At 43.9% G+C, this 21,527-nt stretch overlaps 1 protein-coding gene across 1 annotated transcript in view; it reads left to right on the forward strand.

Moving 5' to 3' along the window:
- The window catches only part of LOC148539621 (A disintegrin and metalloproteinase with thrombospondin motifs 2-like), a 975,120-nt gene that overhangs the window by 501,429 nt on the left and 452,164 nt on the right, over nucleotides 1-21,527 (forward strand). Inside the window, exons 7-8 of the mRNA XM_088451253.1 lie at nucleotides 9,308-9,413; nucleotides 17,342-17,485. Coding sequence (XP_088307379.1) covers nucleotides 9,308-9,413; nucleotides 17,342-17,485 — 250 coding nt within the window. The remainder of the gene's footprint in view (nucleotides 1-9,307; nucleotides 9,414-17,341; nucleotides 17,486-21,527) is intronic.

The following is a 21,527-nucleotide window of genomic DNA, read 5'->3' on the forward strand; positions in this document are numbered from 1 at the left end:
GACATGGACAGACAGCTCCGGAGCAATTACACTGCTGTAACCACCACTGCTGATTGGCTGCTGGTCTGCGAGCTCTGATTGCCTCACGACCGGCTGCGCTATCTCTCCATGTCTGCCTGACAGTGCGCCAACTGTAATCAGCTGGCGGGCCTGTACCAAATCAACACCACTGACACTGGAGCCTCCCTCAGCGGCACTGAGTGGACGCCCACCTTGTGTACATGACTGGGTGCAGGGGGAGTGGCGGGCCACAGAGGCAGCTTGGGCACGATAGCAGCCGCACTCCTTGCACCCACGGTAGTTACACGACTATTTGCATGCATGTTAGCAAACAGTGGGGTCCTTTTCAGTATGAATGGAATGGGGTTATAGGCGAGGACAATGTAAACAAAGGCTGCAGGTTTACTTCAGGGTCCAGTCTTCATCCCAAGCAACGCCGGGTATTCCAGCTAGTGGTATATAAAGAGTTCACGTCAACCATTACCAATAAAAAAATATCTTCCATAGTGTTTAAGAACGTTAAAACATCCTTTGTGTCCTTCAAATATATTTTTCTATTTGCAAAAATGGTCTATAAATTCCGATAGGTTCGCAGTCACAGAATTCACCCCAGAGACAATAGACCTCCCTGGTGGTTTATTTGAATCATTATATTTGGTAGCACATAAATTAAAGGGATCATTGTAGTTGGAATCAGGGGTGTTAATCAGTGGCTTTGAAGAGCAGCAGTCCGGACACATGCATTCTGACACCATGGCGTGAGTAGTCCGACTTTTGAGTGGCACACGCTGACTCTTTGGAAGAATCTGATGTTAGGCAATGTCTGCAAAATGAATGTCAAGAAGGCCCCGTGATCTGATTGTATTCCTGGTAGTGTTTTGCGTGAGTGTGCTGACCAGTTCATACTTGCCTACTTTTGAAAAAGCATTTCAGGAAGATTGTGAAAGCAGCACCTATGAACGCAGTGGTAAAGTGTACTGCTAAATCTGAGGGGTGTGTCCTAAACCTGACTTACATAGATAAGTAAACAAGCCCAAAAGCAGTTAGTAAGATCTATTTGTTGATGAAAGCACACTGACACTTTTCAGAAAATACATGTAGTGTCGAAGTCGAATGATTGCATGCAACCGCAATTCAACTGTTATCGGATGATTGGGTCGTCCGCTGCCCGATTTATGATGGTACAATCCACGATGTAACATTGCGTGCACACGCACCCAGTGTGTGAACGTATACACACATTCGTACAACACTAAATAGTGAATAATATACAACACTCTCACACTGACAAACACAATATTCATGCAGGGTTTAGTTAGTAACAAGAAACACCTTCTGTAAACATGTCTGAGAAAAGTAATTAAAAAACAATACACCAGGATACTGTGAGTGTTTTACATATAATTTGGGAAGCCCTGTATATAGACAAGTATGGCTGTGGCAATTGAAATATAACCCAGACATTGATATGCACAATTGAATTTGTCTGAGTTAACAATGGTCAGAGGTTTTGCTTACCAGATGCAGTGGCAACGACAATCAGCTGGGGGTCCCCACCCTGCTTGAAAGTGAACCTAGCTGTTTGTAACACCTTGCATTATAGTTTTAAAAATATGTTAGTAAAGGATAAATATATATACATATATTAAATCCATCATAAATAGACTTACATGCATAAAACACACACACACATAGACTCACATGCATAAACACTGCACATTACGCACAGTTGCGCTGTTTCACTCTACAAATAAACGCACCACGCATATTAGCAACTTTATGCAATATTCTCTTACACTTACACAAATTACATGAAAGGTTCCCTAATATTAAAGTGTAATATTCAAGGTTTATTCAGTGATTATTAATGTTGTGTAATAAAGGTTATTTGATATCTAAGGTTTAGTACATGGTAAGCAGACCGTGTCTGGTGTTGTACTGATCCACTGTGTCTCCACAGATTTCCAGTACCATCGGTGAGAAGATCGGAATCTGCGTCTGCAAACTATGGACTATAGAGAGTTAAAACATTAAAAATGTACTCTGTAATGTTAGCAGCTTAGATTTGCATGCAGGGGGAAAAAAGAATACAAAGGGCGGTTGGAGGCTGTTGTGTCCATTTGAAATTGTCCAATAAACGATCCTGTAAGCAAGACACCTTTAAGAAGAACCAATGGAATCATGCCAAACTTATCTATTGTATTTCCAAATCCCTGCATATATATATATGTGCGCTCTCTGACCCCAGTCGGGAGTCTTCTTGCTGATGTTGTTGACGGAGGTTTCTTGCTGATATCTGGGCCAGAGCGCGTGCGTATATAACAACTGTACCTTGGGTCTGTATGATTTATTTGCGCTAATTGTCTTTAGATCACAGCGTGTAACCATCTGTTTTTATGTTGAATAATAACTTTTTGTGCTTTGGAAACACATTCAAAGTCTGAAGGCATTTATTTTACTGTGCGACTCATTACGCTAAATTGCGACAATTCTAGAGGGTATAGGCAGGATTTAGAAGGTATAGGCAGGATTGTACCAAGGTTTAATCAGGATATAACAGTAGCCATAGGGATCATGGTGCCTTATAACCAATGCAGGGAAATGATACTAATGATCCCACTGGAATGTATATTTCTGTTTTTGTTTTTTTAATATAACAGCTTCATAATGGGGGTAAGGTGCAATCAGGGAGATCGCTGGCCTCTTCAGGGAGACAGGGAGATTACTACTATTTCAGGGAGTCTTCCTGACGATGAGGGAGCGTTGGCAAGTATGGACCAGTTAGATGTTCAATCTTTCACTAACATTGCAATATCCCTAGATATTTAAAACTGCTATGATTATACCTGTTCTGAAAAGCTCATCGGTATTTGGTTTGTATGCCTACAGTCCATTTGGTCTCACTTTGTTGGTTATGAGGTGTTTTGAAAGAATGATCGTGGGGTTCTATGTCATCTCAAAAAACAGGGATTCCTATGCAAAGATTGTTTGTGGACCATAGTTCTGCCTTCAGTACCATTGTTCCTGCTCTGTTCATTTGCAAGCATCAGGAAATTGATTACAGTGTGCCTACAGTGTGTATAGCTGGCTTTAAGAATTTTTGACAGACCATCCGCAGTCTGTTAGGATGGAAGCTACTATTTTGTTTGCGCTTAAATTAAAAGCACAGTAGTCCCTCAGGGTGGTGTTTTAAGTCCCTTTCTGCATTCTTTGTATACTTCCGACTTGTACTCCAAGCTCAGAATCAAATATGATAGTACATTTTGCAGATTACACTACAGTAGTGGGACTGATTACTTGTGGGGATGATGTCAGTTATAGGAAAGAGGTGGAGTTTCTTGATAAGTGGGAAGAGGACAATCTCCTGTCCCTAAATGGCAAGAAAACCAATGAGGTAGTAATAGATTTTAGGAGATCAAAGAAGACAATCCCACATCCATTATATCTAAGTGGCATGTAGGTGGAGATGGTTAGCGGTTTACATTTTTTAGGAGTTAATCTTGCTGGAGATTAATCATGGTCCTCACACATGTCATCTGTAGTTGGGAAGGCACAGCAGCATCTTTTCTTTTTGAAAATATTGGAGGCTGTTGGTTTACCGAGGAATATTCTCATATATGTTATCGATGTGTTTTCCAGAGCATCTTAACTTATGCTATTATGGTGTGGTATTGTAACTACATCTGTGCTGACTGTGAATTTATAGCCAGGGTAGTTAAAGCAGCAGAGAGAACTATTGGTCAAACTTTGCTTAATTTGGATAATATTTTTTTTAGCAGGAGATTTTTGAAAGCAAATAAAATTAGCACTGTTTCCAGTCATCTGTGTCACTCCTTATGCATGTGATTGCTGGGGACGGGACTTGCCGGCTCATGATCTCGGGCTCAGCTGGCAGGAACACCCTGGGGAAGGGCAGCTACTGACATCAGTCAGTGTGCACTCCCCCTGGGTAGAAACTAGTGAGTGAAGGCGGTCCGCAGTCAACACACAGCTGTATACCCTGGGCGGAGAGGGGTGGGGTAAAGAAAGCCACAAGGAGGAGATGGATCGGTGAAAGGCAGAACAGAGAGGGTGGGGTGAGGGTGGACTGGGGCTGGGTAAGGTCGGCCCCTATAATACAGATCATTCCTGCTCCTCTTGGTTTGGATATAAATGCCCACATTAGCAAAATTCAACTCAGGACACCGAGGCTTCATGGTTGGAATTGCTTTCATTGGGCACTGAAGGACTTTAGTTCAGTTTTAATGACTGATGCTATCTGCATGCAATTGGTCTGTTGTCCCAGGCTTAGATTTACAGTCCAAAGACAACCTGGTCCTAATGTGTGTGTCTATATGTGTACTTTGGTGCCCATTGTACATTACACTAGGAGATAAACTGATTTGTTTGTGGTATACAGTATAGTACATAAGGCAGGATCGGCCAGACTTTTGGACTCAGTGATCTATAGTAAAAGTTGAAAATCTTTTATGATCTACCAAACTGGGACATTTTGGCACACGTCTGAAAAGGGGGTGTTGTGTACCAAAAGGGGGCAAGGCCTTGCAGTAAGGGGTGTGGGGACTTTCCCACCAAAATCACACATTGGGCCCCACAGGAAAATATAAAACACATTGTCCCCCACAGAAGAAGAACCAAACACATTGTTCCCCACAGGAAAAAAAAAACATTGTCCCTCACAGAAAAAAAACCTAAAATGTACATTAATTGCCTTAGCCCCCCATAGAAGACTGACCTGACCGGTCTGAGAGAGTGGAGCTTTCAGTCCCTACCTGCCCTCAGCCATGGGCAGCACCAGCAGTCCAGCAGCAGACTCCAGAGCTCTGTGTGGACCTGTCGATGGGTTGTAGCGCTAGCCACCAGTCTTGGTCAGATCAGGGCCCCTGCAGCGCCGCCCTCCGCCACCTATGGGGTGGCGCCCATGAGCCAGCCCCGCCCCATGCTCCCCTTAATCTGGCTGTCTAGCACTGGCGAAAAGCAGGCTGTTACATGTGGCAGCCTCAGCCAATAAGAATCAGTCCGATTCTTATTGGTTATTGTTGTCACAGTGAGAGCCGACAGAGTCAGCTCCAGCTTCAGCTAGCTATTGCTTTTCAGTTTGGCACAGATAGCCAAAAAGAATCAGCTTGATTCTTATTGGCTGCTGCTTGACGTCCACCGCAATCAAATGGTCGAGTGTCCGTAATCGATGCTTTGGCCACTCCTGACAATGAAGGAATGAAGCAATAACCTTTATTTTAGTTACAGTATATATACTTTCATTTTCATGTATCTACTCTATCCATTCAAACAATCAATTTATTTAGTTCCGTCCCCTGGCCACTAGAATGTCTCATAATTTTCATTTGTGGATTACTTATGATATTATCTGGAATTTGTAGTAGCATATTAGGGGATCTGAATAGTGGGTTCGGAATATAATATCAACGGTGACCATGTCGATATTCAAAATGTAGAGTGTCGACATTGTTATAATATCGACAGATATCATGTCAACATGCTGCATGACAACACATAATGTCGACATTCCTTGTTTTGAAGTGTCTCAAATGCAAACGGTTCTAAACCCCTAATATCGACAATTTCATTTTCACTATGTCAACATGTCATATGATGACATTTTGTCCAGGTCAACATTTTCCAGATAGAACATGTAGACATTTTAACCATGTCAAAATCATTATTGTCAACATTCTGGAGTTGAAATTATGTTGACTTAGGGCCTGATTCATTACCAATTGCAACTGCTATTATGCACGCAATCGGCCGATTGTTGTATTCCGTGCATGCATGTCAGTGCGCAAAGTGTCCACTGCGATCGGGACTGCGATCGCAGTGACCACACAGACCCATGGCAGAGTGATTCACAGGAAGTACTGTTTAGCGGTGGTGACTGGGGAGTGGTCAGCGAAATGCAGGCATGCCAGTGCATTTGAGTGCCGTTGCAGGGGCATGCATAAATTAGCCATTGCGATGCCATATGCACTGCTTGGGCTTTCATTGCGTGCGATAAGGTTAGCAATTCCTGAGCATATGTACGCAGGGCTGTCTTAACAGCAGTGCAGGCCCCTGGGCAAAGCAATGCACTGGGGCCCCTATTAAACAATCCTGTGTCGGGGATGGGATGCTATCGGTGGAGGCTGTGCTGGGGGAGGGAGGGGGTGTTGGCTATCGGCAGATAAACAGAAGTCATTTAGAGGAAAAAAACAATGTTTGATCGGTGATGCGTCTCTGTGCGCACATTGACGTATTTGTGCCGCAGCTTGTGGGCATTAGCATAAAGACACAGTGGTGGCTGCAAATTTGTTGCAGCTGCTACTGTAGATCCATCCACCTCTGAATTATTTCTACACCCCATCCCCACTACCCAGATAGCTGTAATATACCCCCCATATTATTACACACCCATCCCATTAATATTAACATTGCCCCTAGATAGCATTAATACACCCAGGCCCAGACTGCATCAATATGTCCCCCACACCTCCCCATATACTTACCTGAGCAGGAAGTCGGCTGCTTGCTCTCTCTGCAGACTGCGGAGCTCCAGGGGAGGAGAGAGAGACAGAATATAGGCAGAGGAGAAGACGGAGTGGGGAGACTAGACAGGAGGAGAAGCACATACAGAGGGTAGAGGATAGAAATGGGCGGGGCTTCATGGAAGAGAAGGGGTGGAGTCTTGGCCAGGAGTAGAGCCATCCTCCCTGCAGCCCATTGGTGGCAGTGTGTGTGTGAATGACAGGGCTCAGCACAGCAGCAGTGCGGCCCTCCCCTCTTTCCCTCAACCAGCATGGACACTGAGCCTGCGCTGGCTTTCATACTGCATTCGGAACATTGTGGTGGGCGGCCGGTTCCGCCCTCAGGACTGTTCCGCTCTGCGCAATAGCACAGGCCCTGCTATCGGCCACAGGCCATGGAATCCTGAAGCCCTTGGGCAACTGCCCATTTAGCCTATAGGTAGAGATGGCCCTGTATGTACGTGAGGCTGCGATTGTACTCAAGGTCTAAACCATGTTGCGTTCACAGTTAAAAAAAAAAAAATACACTGACATTGAACTTTTGTTATTAGTCTCTAGAAATGTTTTTTTTTTTTTTTAATGGGCATGTAAAGTGAGCTTAGCATGTACAAATGGAATTGCACTGTATATCCACTACCTTCTTACTAATCCAGCCACCACAGAGCCCACTACTAGTTTCTAAAGTCATGAAATCACTATGGTGTCTAAGTCTGGGACAGAACCGACAGTGCTGACAGTGCCGCAAGTGTGCAACTTCAACCGCACAGTCAGTTTCTAATACAGAGATCCCACTTTCACTGTGTGTGACTGGAACTTGTATTGCACACTGGCCGGATATTAATTACCCTGCTGCAGAGAGAGACTGGAACTTGCCTTATACACAGGCTGGAATACACTGTAGTCGGCACTCGTGAGCACAGGAATAACACGATGATTGGACCTGCAACAAATAGCATCAGTAAGGAAATGACAACATTGCTCAGGCAACTTCCTTCTGTCAGGAGACTTCCATTATACCCTGGGGTAGCAGGTCATTGGTGGACAGTGTCAGCTGACCTACACCATTCTACCATTGGGTCAAGGGTACTAGTCACATGAGAGGAACTGCCATGGCGGCGCCCATGATGGGAACGCCAATCCCCGACACACACACCTGGCCATGGAAGTCCACAAGCACCTAAGGCAGAATACTCAGCCCCTCTACCGACACCGCACCAGACGTCTGACCGCATGAGAAGTCAGCGGAAGCCGGCGTGGAGGTAAGAGATAGCTGATCCTAGGCTGAAACCTGGCACCACTGGTGTATGGAGCGGCTCCACTGGGTATGTGCCAGAGATCCCATTGCAAACATCTGACAGCCACCACAGCACCGACAGTGCTGCAAGTGTGCATTTTAAAATGCACAGTTTGTAATGCCTCACTTTTAAACAGCCCACTACTAGTTTCACTATAGTGTCTAAGTCTGGGACAGTGCCGACCGTGCCAAAAAATTATTCTTTTCCAGGGCTCGAACCTGGGACAAACACTGTTGCAAAGCGATCACCTAACCTCTAGACCACACACCAGCTATATCAAGGACCACACATAGCGGGTTCATCCTTGTGCACTCCGCCCACCCGCTGCTGTTTTTAATAATAATAAAAATGTGTTTTCCTTTCAAAATATTATACTAGTACATACTGTATATGTGCAGAACACTAGAATGAATTTACACTAGAATGAGATACATTATATGAATTATAAATGCAAAATCAGTGGCATAGTAAATAGAGAAGCAACAGTCACAGGCGGAATGGGGATCCCAAGCATTTACCCTATATGCACCTCTCTTTCAACTTGTGTCAGCAGAGCTGCCGTGTGCACTTACATATAGCTCTGCTGTCACATACCACACATCCCAGCCCTGAATTCTTCTCTCATTCTTTGACTGCTGTCATGATAGGGAAATCATCTAATAGGTCCAACATATACGTTATTCTATTTCCTTCTGGAAAGTCTGTGTTTAGAAATTGTGGCTACCTTTGGAGTTATGAGTATGTTTGACCGGAGATAGCGCTATAAATCTAAAACATGCTCTGAATAGGCCTCCCTTACATTGATGTGTCAGCTTTAAAATGTTATACTAGTCCTGAAAATGAACATGCTGAGCACACAATATTTTGCAAAATATAGCAAATACTGTATAATCTTAAATATACTGATAAATTTGCCCAAATGTGGCATGGCTTTGTATGAAAAGTTAAACCAAACCACAACCAGTTTGGCGGCCTTTTCTGTTATTTTGTCTCAGCATGTTGTATACTTACCTTATACTTGCCTGCTCTCCCGGAATGTCCCTGATGCTCCCAAATCTCGGATGGCGTCCGCGGCCATGCAGAACAGTATCCTAAGTTAAATGGGTGGTCCGGGAGGCTGATTATGCACGCCCCCCACTCTGCAATCCTAGTAATCTCGGCATTGTGTAGCAGGGCCGCAATGACGCGAGTGCTCCGTCATGCTCCATGCACCGCCAAGCTATGCCACGCCTTACATTCTCGCTGTCCCTACCGGAGGTGGCAGTATCAATGTCAGGAAGTATGGTATGTTCTCTTTACAAATGCAGCCTCATGTACAGTACTGCTTAAAGTCAAATTCTGTAATCAATGGTGTCAGTAGTAAGGTGTAAGGCTTTGCTTTGGTAATAATGTTCTACAATAGAGAGGTAAAAATTAAAGACAGTATGACCTTTATTTTAATATCTTTATTGCAAATCTATACTATTAATGTATATTTTCTTTATTTTTCTTTAGGCTATGCTCCAGTTGGAGGAATGTGTACCTCGGTGCGAAGCTGCACACTAAATAATGAGGATGGATTCTCTTCAGCTTTTGTAGTAGCTCATGAAACTGGTCATGTGTGAGTAGGCGACTTAAAGCTATTACAACCTTGCTGAAAGTAGTTTGGGCCTGATTCAGAGTCGAGCGCTATTCCGATGTTCACGCATTTGAGCGATTATCGGTGGTCTGCGTATACGTCACAGCCGCATTGTGCATGTGCTGCAAATGAATTGAGATTGTGCTCGCTGTGAGGATTCACTCGCGATTGATTGGCAGGAAGAGACCGTTTTGTGGGTGGTTTCGGTGAGTTCCGGCTAAAACGCGGGCGTGTCAGGGCAGTTACCTGGGCGTGTACTAGCCAGCGTCTGCGGTCGTGCACACAAAGGCTCCAGTGTCTCGGTTGCAATGGCCATTCCGGACTGACTATAGACTCACTCAAGGAGTCAATGTTTTCCGGATCTGCGTACAATGCTGCATTTATAAACGCAGTTGCTGGCAGCTGCAAGGTCTCAATCCAAAATCTGCCACCTGATGCATTAGCATATTTAGCAATTGCTAAGTGGCACAATTTTCAAATGCGTTTTCATTAGCGTACTACTCTGAGTCAGGCCCTTCATTTGGTAGTAACATGTTGTATCCATCAGCAGTAATGTGGTTTTATTTTTTTTATTTTAGACATTTTGCATGCAGATACACCCGATAATGCACACAGAATATAGGCATGCTGTATTTTAATCAGCACAATCTGCTTGTGCTTCCTATTCGCATCGCTGTGTGAATAAGATGCACTGGAAGGTAAAAATTTGCACGAAAACATGCTCGGCGCTACCGAGTCATGCCACTGCATGGCGCGACTTGGAGGGCTGTATAACATGCAAGGATGTGGACACATCTCACATCTATATATAAGTGGCTGTGCTCCCCTATACAGGTCAGACAAGACTCAAAAAGTACTCTGTTGTGGGGGCACTCCTGATCAAATCTTATGAGAATAGAGGTACTGTATATAATTACAGTTTTGAGGTCATTAAGTAAAATAACTTACAATTTAATAATTGACTGGATCATGTCCCAAAGATAGACTATGTCTGTGGGTAGATCTACAAAATATAATATATTGTTCCCATTGGCCACAGTCCCGCCAGGTATTGGGGATAGCAGTTAGAAAAATTTTGGAGTGTCTAGCAAGGGTATAGTATGACAGATTTTAAAGTTTATATGCAGTTTCCTTCATTCAGGTGGATATGGAGATATTTATAGCACGAACATACCTGACCTTTGCCAGGACATCATCAATTGGTGGACTCAGATCTATCTCTCATTTCTGTTCATGATGGCTGGGGGATTCAAGATTAACAACTAACATCAGATTGTATAGAAAATAAATAATGCCTTTTCTCAAGACTTCAAACAGAGGGCCTGATTCAGAGCCGCTCGTAAGCGGCCACTCGCTCGCTCCGAGCGATGTTCGCACATCTGCGCATGCGTATGGGTCGTAATTCGCATGCGCCAACCAGTCATTGCAGTCGGAAATTGTGCGCTCGCAAAACAGCGAGGGCCTGCTAATTTGAGTGACAGAATGAGGCGTTTGTGGGTGGTAACAGGGGAAGGTGCTTGAAAACGAGGAGTGGAGATCCGAACGCAGGCATTCCAAACGGTCAAAACGGGCGTTTAATGGGTGTGCATAATTAACAAAGCAGCGTCATCGACCACGTCACTTGGTTGTCTTTTAGCCTGAACTGCTCGCAGTGATTGCGGGAAGTAAAACCTACCACAAGCACTGCGAGCAGTTCAGATCATAATTGAATTGATGTCTACATCAGTCCTAAAGGTTAATAGAAAACTCAAGAAATGGAATAAGATTCAGTTGAGAGGGTCTTCCAGGTCTAGATATGCCCCAAAGTGATGTGAGAAGACTAGAATTGATGTAGCCAGTTTCAACATCAAGCCATGCTATAAAATTGAAGGGGGGGGGTATCAAAGGTGGGATTCTAGATAAGAGATTAATTTCAGAATGCTGGATCACCTCTGTTTTTTTGGCTTCTTGAGTATGGAGGGAGGTGTTCGAGGAGATTAATTATTGCATTAAGTTTGAAAACTACTGTTTGATCCCTGAAGACAGAGTTAGGGACTTTTAATAGATGCATGCCAGAGAGGTACATTAACTTTGGGACAAAGGTCATTTTGAGAGCAGTGATCCTACACAGTCATGATATACATTTTTTCTTCAGTTCCTGCCATTTTAGATAATGGGCCATGATTTCCAATTTAGAACAGTTTATTGTATAACCTGAAAGTGCACAATATTTGTTATCACATTGTACCTGGGGTATGGTAAAAGACAAAAGAACAGAATTGGGTGGCACTGTCGCTTTCCATGACCCTTGCTTTTGGCGCAGGGTGCCTGGTATGGCACCCTGCAGCCTATGATGCTGCGGCAGTGCCACCTGTATCATCGTTTGGACACGACATACAATCAGCCTGCTGTGTATCCAGTTGCACTGATCATCTTCTAAACACACTGTGCACTGCTGTAGTTTTGGGTACTGGCTGGCCCTGGCCTCTAGGCGCAACATCATGACGTCATGCACAAATGGGGCAGGTTGCCACAGAGCACATTAAAGCCCTGTTGCGGCGCACATTGCATGCAATAAACGTAGTCTATGTAAGAGCATGAATGAATATATGTTATCCAACTCTCAGCAATTGACTTCAGTGGGCCTCATAATACACGACGAGGAGCTTGCAATGGCAATGCTGCAAAATCTTATGCAAGAGAATGACTTATTGGTAGTAGCAGTAGAGTCAAGTACTAAGTAACTAACCAAAAATACTTTATGTGCTAAATTATTGCAGTTTCAAGAGCACATACCTAAATAAATAAATTCTGAAAATACTGTTCTACTGTCTTAAAGTTCAAATCTCAAAAACCTAAGTACAGATATTTCAAATATCATAAGGTCTCAGAATGTATATTATATGTATCAGTTGTCACCTCATCACTTAAATGTGACAATGGGAAGTAGTCAGTCTTAAATGTAGCAGATAGCCACTGTAAGGACTACTGGTACATAGATTCAGGAGCCACAAAGGCTTTTTATCTGCAGTGAAAGTTGGTTAAAATCATTAAAGCATGTGAGCCAATTAAAGTCAGAGGTATAAGGGCAAGGTCCTAAATGCCACTAAAGTCATGACAATTACTGTACAGCCATGGCCAAAAGTTTTGAGAATGACACAAGTATTGGTTTTCACAAAGTTTGTTAATTCAATGTTTTTAGACCTTTTTGTCAGATGTTACTATGGTATACTGAAGTAAAATTACAAGCATTTCATAAGTGTCAAAGGCTTTTATTGACAATTACATTAGGTTTATGCAAATGGCAATATTTTCAGCGTTGACCCTTCTTTTTCAAGACCTCTGCAATTCGCCCTGGCATGCTGTCAATCTGCTTCTGGGCCACATACTGAATGATGGCCACCCATTCTTGTCTAATCAATGCTTGGAGTTCATCAAAATTTGTGTTGTTTTTTTTTTTGTCCACCCGCCTCTTGAGGATTGACCACAAGTTTTCAATGGGATTAAGTTTCCTGGCCATGGACCCAAAATTTCGATGTTTTGTTCCCCGAGACACTTAGTTATTACTTTTGCCTTATGCCAAGGTGCTCCATCATGCTGGAAAAGGCATTGTTCATCACCAAACTGTTCTTGGATGGTTGGGAGAAGTTTCTTTCGGAGGATGTTTTGGTACCATTCTTTATTCATGGCTGTGGGCATGATTCAGACCCGGTTGCAAATGCTGAGCGCTCGCAACCGGGTCGATGGTGTCCCACAGCGCATGCGCACCATGGAGCTGGCTCCGTCGGGCGCATGCGCGAGACCCGGCTAGCGACACGCAATCCGTTGCTCCGGGTCTCACACCACAGGGTGAGCTGTCGATGTTGAGTGACTGCTCGCCCCCTTTGGAGGGCGGGCCGGGGGGGTGGCTGCCCAAATGGAGGTGTTCTCATGAGGAACCACGAGTGATGTCAGTGGAGAGATTCCGGCTTTGTTAGAGCCGAAATCTCTCTGGGGCTTGCGGCCATGAGACCCTACCACAAGGGTCTCGTCGCAACATCGCGACCATCAACCTGGCCACTCGCTATAGCTGTGGGTGGTCACCCACAGCTATGCGAGCGGCCAGGAGGCCGCACAAAAAAAAAAAAACACCCTGATTCAGAGCGAGCGCTCTTTCAGAGCGTCCGGCTCTGAATCAGGGCCAGTGTTCTTAGGCAAAATTGTGAGTGAGCGCACTCCCTTGGCTGAGAAGCAACCCCACACATGAATGGTCTCAAAATGCTTTACTGTTGGCATGACACAGGACTGATGGTAGCTCTCACCTTTCCTTCTCTGGATAAGCGTTATTCCAGATACCCCAAACAATCTGAAAGGGGATTCAACAGAGAAAATAACTTTACCCCAGGCCTCAGAAGTCCATTCCCTGTACCTTTCGCAGAATATCAGTCTGTCCCTGATGTTTTTCCTGGAGAGAAGTGGCTTCTTTGCTGCCCTTCTTGACACCAGGCCATCCTCCAAAAGTCTTCGCCTCACTGTGCGTGCAGATGCACTCACACCTACCTGCTGCCATTCCTGAGCAAGCTCTGCACTGGTGATACCCTGATCCCGCAGCTGAATCAACTTTAGGAGACGGTCCTGGCGCGTTCTGGATGTTCTTGGGCACCCTGAAACCTTCTTCTCAACTATTGAACCTCTCTCCTTGAAGTTCTTGATGATCCGATAAATGGTTGATTTAGGTGCAATCTTACTAGCAGCAATATCCTTGCCTGTGAAGCCCTTTTTGTGCAAAGCAATGATGACTGCGCGTGTTTCCTTGCAGGTAACCATAGTTAACAGAGGAAGAACAATGATTTCAAGCACCACCCTCCTTTTAAAGCTTCCAGTCTGTTATTCTAACTCAATCAGCATGACAGAGTGATCTCCAGCCGTGTCCTCGTCAACACTCTCACCTGTGTTAACGAGAGAATCACTGACATGATGTCAGCTGGCCCTTTTGTGGCAGGGCTGAAATGCAGTGGAAATGTTGTTTTGGGGATTAAGGGCCTGACTCAGACCCACTCGCGAGTGGCTATCCGCTCGCAAGTGGGTCGATGGTCTGCACTGCGCATGCGCACGACGGAGGGACCTCCGTCGTGCGCATGCGCGAAACGCGACGAGCGAAGGACTTTCCTTCGCTCGTAGTGTCTGATCAAAGGGGCCGTGCTGTCGATGTTGATTGACAGCACGCCCCCTTTGGTGGGCGTGCCTGCCAGACGGAGGCGTTCCCAAGGGAACGCCTACCGTCAGAAGCCGTCCCCACTGACATCACTAGTGATGTCAGTGGGAGTGATTTTGGCTCTGATAGAGCCAAAATCACTCCTGGCCTTGCGGTTGAGAAACTCAACCGCAGGCTTCTGCTCGCAGTGACGATGGTCGCGATGGTCAAGACCATCGCGACCATCATCCTGCACGCTCGTATATGCTGTGGGTGGTGACCCACAGCTATACGAGCGTCCAGGAGGACGCTCCATATTTATGTAGGTGGGCCCTGATTCAGAGTGAGCGCTCTGGTCAGAGCGTCCGGCTCTGAATCGGGGCCTAAGTTCATTTTCATGGCAAAGAGGGACTTTGCAATTAATTGTAATTCATCTGATCACTCTTAATGACATTCTGGAGAATATGCAAATTGCCATCATAAAAATTGAAGCAGCAGACTTTGTAACAACCAATACTTGTGTCATTCTCAAAACTTTTGGCCATGGCTGTATGCTTAAAAGTGAAAGGCATGGATATTGTCACAGATGTTGAAGACATGTTATTTGTACCTAGCATAGGAACTAATTTATTTGCTGTAAGGAGTCATTTGCTGTATGGTATTAGCTGCTTTCTTGCGGGCTGTGTAGTACCATCTACATCTGAATCGGACCCTACGGAGGAGAATATGAGAAGAAATAAGCTGTCTATCTTATGGAAAATGTCATGCAACATCAGCTAACTATTCCCTATACACCAGAGCAGAATGGCGTAAGTGAAAGTGCGAATAGGACAACAGTTGAAATAACTTGAACCACGCTGAATGATTCAAGTCTTGACAAAAGATTTGGGTCCGAAGCACTGCAAACAGCTGTTTACCTCAAAAATAAATCACCTACATTGGCAGTCAAAGTCACCATTGAAGGCATGGACTGGTAAAATAAAACCATCAGTCACCTATGTGTATTTGGGAGTAGAACTTATACTCACGTACCTAAAGAAAGGGCCATCAACATTGCCGCTAAACGTGCTTTATCACTGAGCTGATAGAGGATCTTACGTATCCAGTGAAAACAATATTGTTGAAATGTTGACAAGTCTGATTTTCCCATGTTCAGAGTGTTTACTTGCAGGAATGTGGACTGGAACATATCCAAATTGTTGATATTTTTTTGCTGAATAATGTTATGTTTGATTAATCCTCCATGTCTCTCATTACAGGTGAGATGTCAATTTGTGTGATGCTCACGTTTTGTCATGTGATGAGAGACAGACTTAATCTTGGAGGGGTTCTGAATTAGGAGTGGTATAGCGCTGCCTCCATCCATGCTGCAAATAGGTGACTGAGCCGGCTGTCTCTAAGACCTGCCGGAGCTCAGGGAGAGGTCCGACCTCTAATATGTGCTACTGGGCATGTGCAAAGTCTCCGCGCATCTTTCTCCCTGGCGTTGCTCATGGACTGGCTCAACCCTGAGACTCTCCATCTGATTGTTGTATGCAGAGCCTGTAGAACTGACACATGTATACTATCCTACCACCGCTATAGTGAGGGGGTATAGTGGTAACATCCACCATTGTTTTACCACCCAGACTTCCAGCGCACTACAATGCTCGGCAATAAGCTCTAGGCTGCTTTTACATTGTTATTATACCTGTTATATCACTGTGTCTTATGCTACTTGTTCTTCTACCTGGTTCAATAAACCTAAGAAATGGCTAAGCTATTCCACATGTGGACTAACTGCCACCAGCACCAAACAAGTGCGCAAACATCTAACAACATATACTCTGGTCAAGTGCATTTCATCCTGGTTGGTAATCTGTCTGGATAATACATATATCTAGCCATTATTCCTTTGCACTCCACATTGCTAGGCTACCCTGCCAATAGGTTATGGGACTAGGACGCAGTCCAGCACCTTAAGTTTATGGGTTATGATACCCATACAACTCGAGGTTTCACACCCATGTATATTATGTTTGTTTTTGAGTATTGTGTTCCTCCTTTATTGTACCCAGCTCTTTCCCCTTTTATTCCTTTTCATTTTCTGTACCCTCTCCCCTGATTTTGGAAACTTAATAAAAACTAATGAAATAAATAATAAAGACAAATACTCACCCACCTTAAGTCTGTGGACATCTGGAAAATTCCTTTTTAATGTGGCCAATGGTTTAATTACCACGGCAAAGACCAGTGACAAAAGGAGGCACTCATGTCTGCTTCTGTTATAGATTGGGTCCAAGTCTGATAAGGTGCTGTTGATCACTTTTTTTTATAAACTGAAGCATGCAATGGACATACACATGTGTAAGTGAAAAGGTTTAAAGATAGCTAGGTGTTATTTCAGGTGCTACTCCATTTAACATTGATATAAATATTTTGTGTAAACATGCAATAGTGCAGCGGTTCTCAACTCGGTCTTCAGGACCCCACACAGTTCGTGTTTTGCAGGTCACCCAGCAGATGCACAGGTGTACTCATTGCTCACTGACACATTTTAAAAGATCCACAGGTGAAGTTATTTATTTCAATTGTAATTCTGTCAGGAGACCTGGAAAACATGCACTGTTTGGGGTCCTAAGGACCGAGTTTGAGAACCTGTGCAATAGTGTAATAGTATAGTAGAGACCATTTGGTTTACTTATAATGTGATGTGATAGCAGTGTATTAAATATTTTTATTCTAATTTACAGTAGTTTGATTTCATTATATATTCTAGGTTAGGAATGGAACACGATGGGCAAGGAAACAGGTGTGAGGATGAAGTCAGATTGGGAAGCATTATGGCTCCGCTTGTACAAGCTTCATTTCATCGCTTTCATTGGTCTCGATGTAGCCAGCAAGAGCTCAGCCGTAAATTAAAGTGAGTAATTTAAGTCTCCAATTAAATTACTTTCCAAAATAAAGTGAAACAAGACATGCTTCTGCCGTGGAGAGTATAGCAGCTTTATGTTATCAATTTCAGTGCAAAGTAACTGCTCACAACCTACTGCAGTTTTTCCAAAGGGGCTGATTATGAGTGATTCTGTAACTATATGAAAATGCCTCTACAATCCTGTCCCTGGTGTTCTTTCATGCATCGGAATTAGCAAGGACTGAGACTTTGAGCGTCCTTAAGCTGGCCACACATCTAAAGATTATCTGTCCAACCAGCCAAATAGTTGATTGGTTGGAATGAAAATCTGGTAACGTATGGGAGTAAATGATGATCAGCAATTTGCGCCTAAATGCCAGAAAACAGATGAAAATGGTCGTCAGACAAGTTTGTTAAATGTTTAATCAAAACAATTTGTTCAAACAACAGTTTTTAGTCCATTTTCTGGCGTTTGGGAGCAAATTGCTGATTGTCATTTGCTTTCATCCCTTACCAGATTTTCATTCCAACCAATCAACTAGTTGGATGGTTGGATGTAAGTTGGTCTAGTGTGTGGCCAGCTTTAGAGGCTGAATTTCCGCTTGGTGCATCTTTAGATGAACCTCACCATTGAACTTGCACCAGCCCCATACTTGGTGCAGATTCTCCATGCTTGGCCTTCAATCTGAATGATTATTCGTCTCAGTTTGCAACCACGTCAGCGAGACGCCTGTGACACTCCAATAACACACCCATATGGCCGACCATCTCCATGCAGCAGCTTAGCCACCTCCCAGGAATGCCCAATACATTTTCAAGAAATTTCTGAAGGTCCTTAATTGCAGCTGGTACTCTGTGCACACAGACTCTGGATGCATGTGCAGTGCCACTTAGACGGGAGCGCAGTAGAACATAATCGCTCAACTCATCCGACATCGACTTTGCATACAACTAAGAATCAGGCTCTATGTGATTTTTAATACATGGTGGGCCTCATTTAAGAGCCGATGTAGAGTTGAACACAAATCCATGTGTGTTTTTGCTTAGGACATGCACTGGAAGGTTTTTCTTTCTTTACATTGAGTTTATTTATAGAACTTTTTTCACATCAAAAACTCAATACAAGAAACACAATCCCCCACCCCTATGAAACCCCCCCAAAAATAAATAAATAACTAATAATAATAAAAAAAAAATAAGAAACACAATAAACAGCCATTTACAGCCAATGCACAGTCAAATCCGATATATAAGTAATACAGAACAAAATGTCTGCACAGAAGAAATCTGAGCTATTCAATGTAGCAGAAAAGTCATAAACAAAAAAAACCTCAGAATATCAAGACATTATTTTGCCGTCTCGCTGGTTGCTAACCCATCAGCATCTGAAATCCCCCCACCTCGAGTAACATAATGGGAAGATGAGATCCATGGGCCCCAAATACGCTCATATTTGAGAATACAGTTACGCTTAGTATATAAAAAACGTTCATGCCCCACCACTTCATTCACCAACCCACACCATTCAGCAAAAGTAGGGCCCCTAGATGCCATCCACGTATGGGCAATACAAACCTTTGCCATAGTCATTGCATTAATCACATACTGGACCGTCAAACGATTAGCCCTGTCCACAAGACCCAATCCAAAAATACACATTTTAGGGGACAAAATGGGGATACCACGTTCCGTGTTGGTGACACAGTTAGTGTCTTGGGACCAAAACACCTGGACAGCAGAGCACTCCCAGAGGAGATGCCAAAATGAGCACTGGGGAGTAGAGCATTTAGTACACTTATCTGAAGCTCCAGATCCAAATCTATTCAATAATAGGGGGGTAAGATACACCCTGTGTAATGAAAAAATTTTTATCTGTTGAAATCGCACTGCAGAGGTGGCAGTCACATGACTATTCAACATTAGAGACCACTCATCATCATCTAATGGACCCAAATCATCCACCCATTTAAGTCTAAGTGTTTCTAGGGTGTCATCAGAATTAACGGTTAGGAGGTAGGAATACAGTCGAGAAATCAATCTCTTACCACTAGTCGCTTGCAGCACAGCCCTAACTGGATCAGGAGTAAGTTGCGGAGGGCCAGAAGAAAACTGGACGGATAAGGCATGTCGAAGCTGTAAGTAGCGGAAAAACATAGAATTTGGGACCTCAAATTCAGTCCTAACACTGTCAAAAGTTTTTAAGACCCCATCACTATATAACTGTCCGAGGGAGAAAACCCCCCTCCTGGACCACAAAGAGCTACAATCTAATAGGGACAGCTCTCCAAGAGCAGAAGAATGCCATAAAGATAAATCAGGATCAATACCTTCTGCCCCCACTAAAGCACGGGACTGTTTCCACAGTTTATGAGCCTGTGTGACCAATGGAGCTACCCCCATAGGGCACCTGTCATCAAGTAATAATTGCAAAGAGGAACATCTTCTAGAAACAGCATGTACCAATAAAGTAGGCAAATCCTTGCTCTCTTCACCCAAAACCCACCCCCGTAGATGAACCAATTGTGTGGCAAATAATAAAGGCGGAAATTCGGAAATGCTAGGCCACCCAACGCTCTAGGTCTACATAGGGTCTTAAGTTTTATTCGAGGACGTTTTTCTGCCCAAACTAAAGAGGAGATATAACTATCTATCAGTCTAAATATACAAGGAGAGATATAAACAGGGGCCTGCTGAAAAACATATAAAAATTTGGAGAGAACAATAATTTTTACCAAATTCACTCGACCTGTAACAGTCAAGGGAAGTTTATTCCAGACGTGCAGCTTGGATTTCAAGAAGTCAATTTGTGGCTGGACATTAAGTGGGACAAAGTCCGACATAGATGACGTTACCCAAATTCCCAAATATTTAAACCTGGAGGTCCATTCCAAGGGAGTATTCACAGCACCAACAGGAGTAGAAGGACCATGAACAGGAAGAATGCAAGATTTGTCCCAATTAATGTGTAGTCCAGAAAACCGTCCAAAAGAATCTACCACGGAGAGAAGGGTGATCAAAGACTCCGATGCATCAGACAAGAATAACAGCATGTCATCCGCATAGAGAGCCACCTTGTCAACCCTTTGCTGTATCTGAATTGCCCGTATTGTGGGGTGACTTCTGATAAGACATGCCAAAGGCTCGATGGCCAGGGCAAAGAGAGTCGGGGAAAGAGGACAGCCCTGTCTAGTACCTCTAGAGAGGCGAAAAGAAGGAGAAACATACCCATTAATACAAATCCGCCCTAAAGGGGAAGAATATAGTAATTTAACACAAGCTATAAATCTAGGTCCCATCCCAAAACAAAACAGGATCTCCCAAAGATAGTGCCACTCTACAGAATCAAAGGCCCTGGCGGCATCCAAGGACACCACCACTGCCCCGTCATCCACAGAGTCCGCCAGCTGCAAAATCGAATATAATCTCCTAAGATTTTGTGAGGTAGACTTTCCTGGCATAAAACCAGTCTGGTCAGGATGCACCACCTCACTAATTACCTTACTAAGCCTAAGTGCAAGCATTTTAGCCAATATTTTAATATCCGTAGAAAAGAGGGAGATTAGGCGATAAGAGCCAGGATCAAGGGGATCTTTGCCAGTTTTAGGGATCATAACAATAATGGCCTCTGACATAGAACAGGGAAGAGCAGCTAGGTCACACAGTTCATTAAAAAGGTCAAGAAGCCTGGGAAAAAAGAAAAGGGCATGTTTCTTAAAAATCACAATGGGAATCCCATCCACCCCTGGGGCCTTACCTCCCGGAAATGAAGAAACAGCAACCCCAACTTCCTCTACAGTAAATGGGGATGTCAAGAAATGCTCTGCTGTCCTGGGAAATGGATGGGAGGGATATGTGTCCCAAATATTAAAATAATTCATCCAAAGTATAGTGGGCCTGGGAACAATAAAGACTAGCAAAATACTCATAAAACACCTTCGTAATAGCAGGTGTAGAGGAGTGCAAATTACCTAAGGAGTCCCGAATTTGAGCTACGACTGTGGTGGGTAGGACTTCTCTAGAAAGATACGCCAGGAAGGCCCCAGATTTATCC

Source organism: Taudactylus pleione, unplaced genomic scaffold (genome assembly GCF_031769625.1).
Source record: "Taudactylus pleione unplaced genomic scaffold, aTauple2 ptg000025l, whole genome shotgun sequence".
Classification (NCBI taxonomy): domain Eukaryota; kingdom Metazoa; phylum Chordata; class Amphibia; order Anura; family Myobatrachidae; genus Taudactylus; species Taudactylus pleione.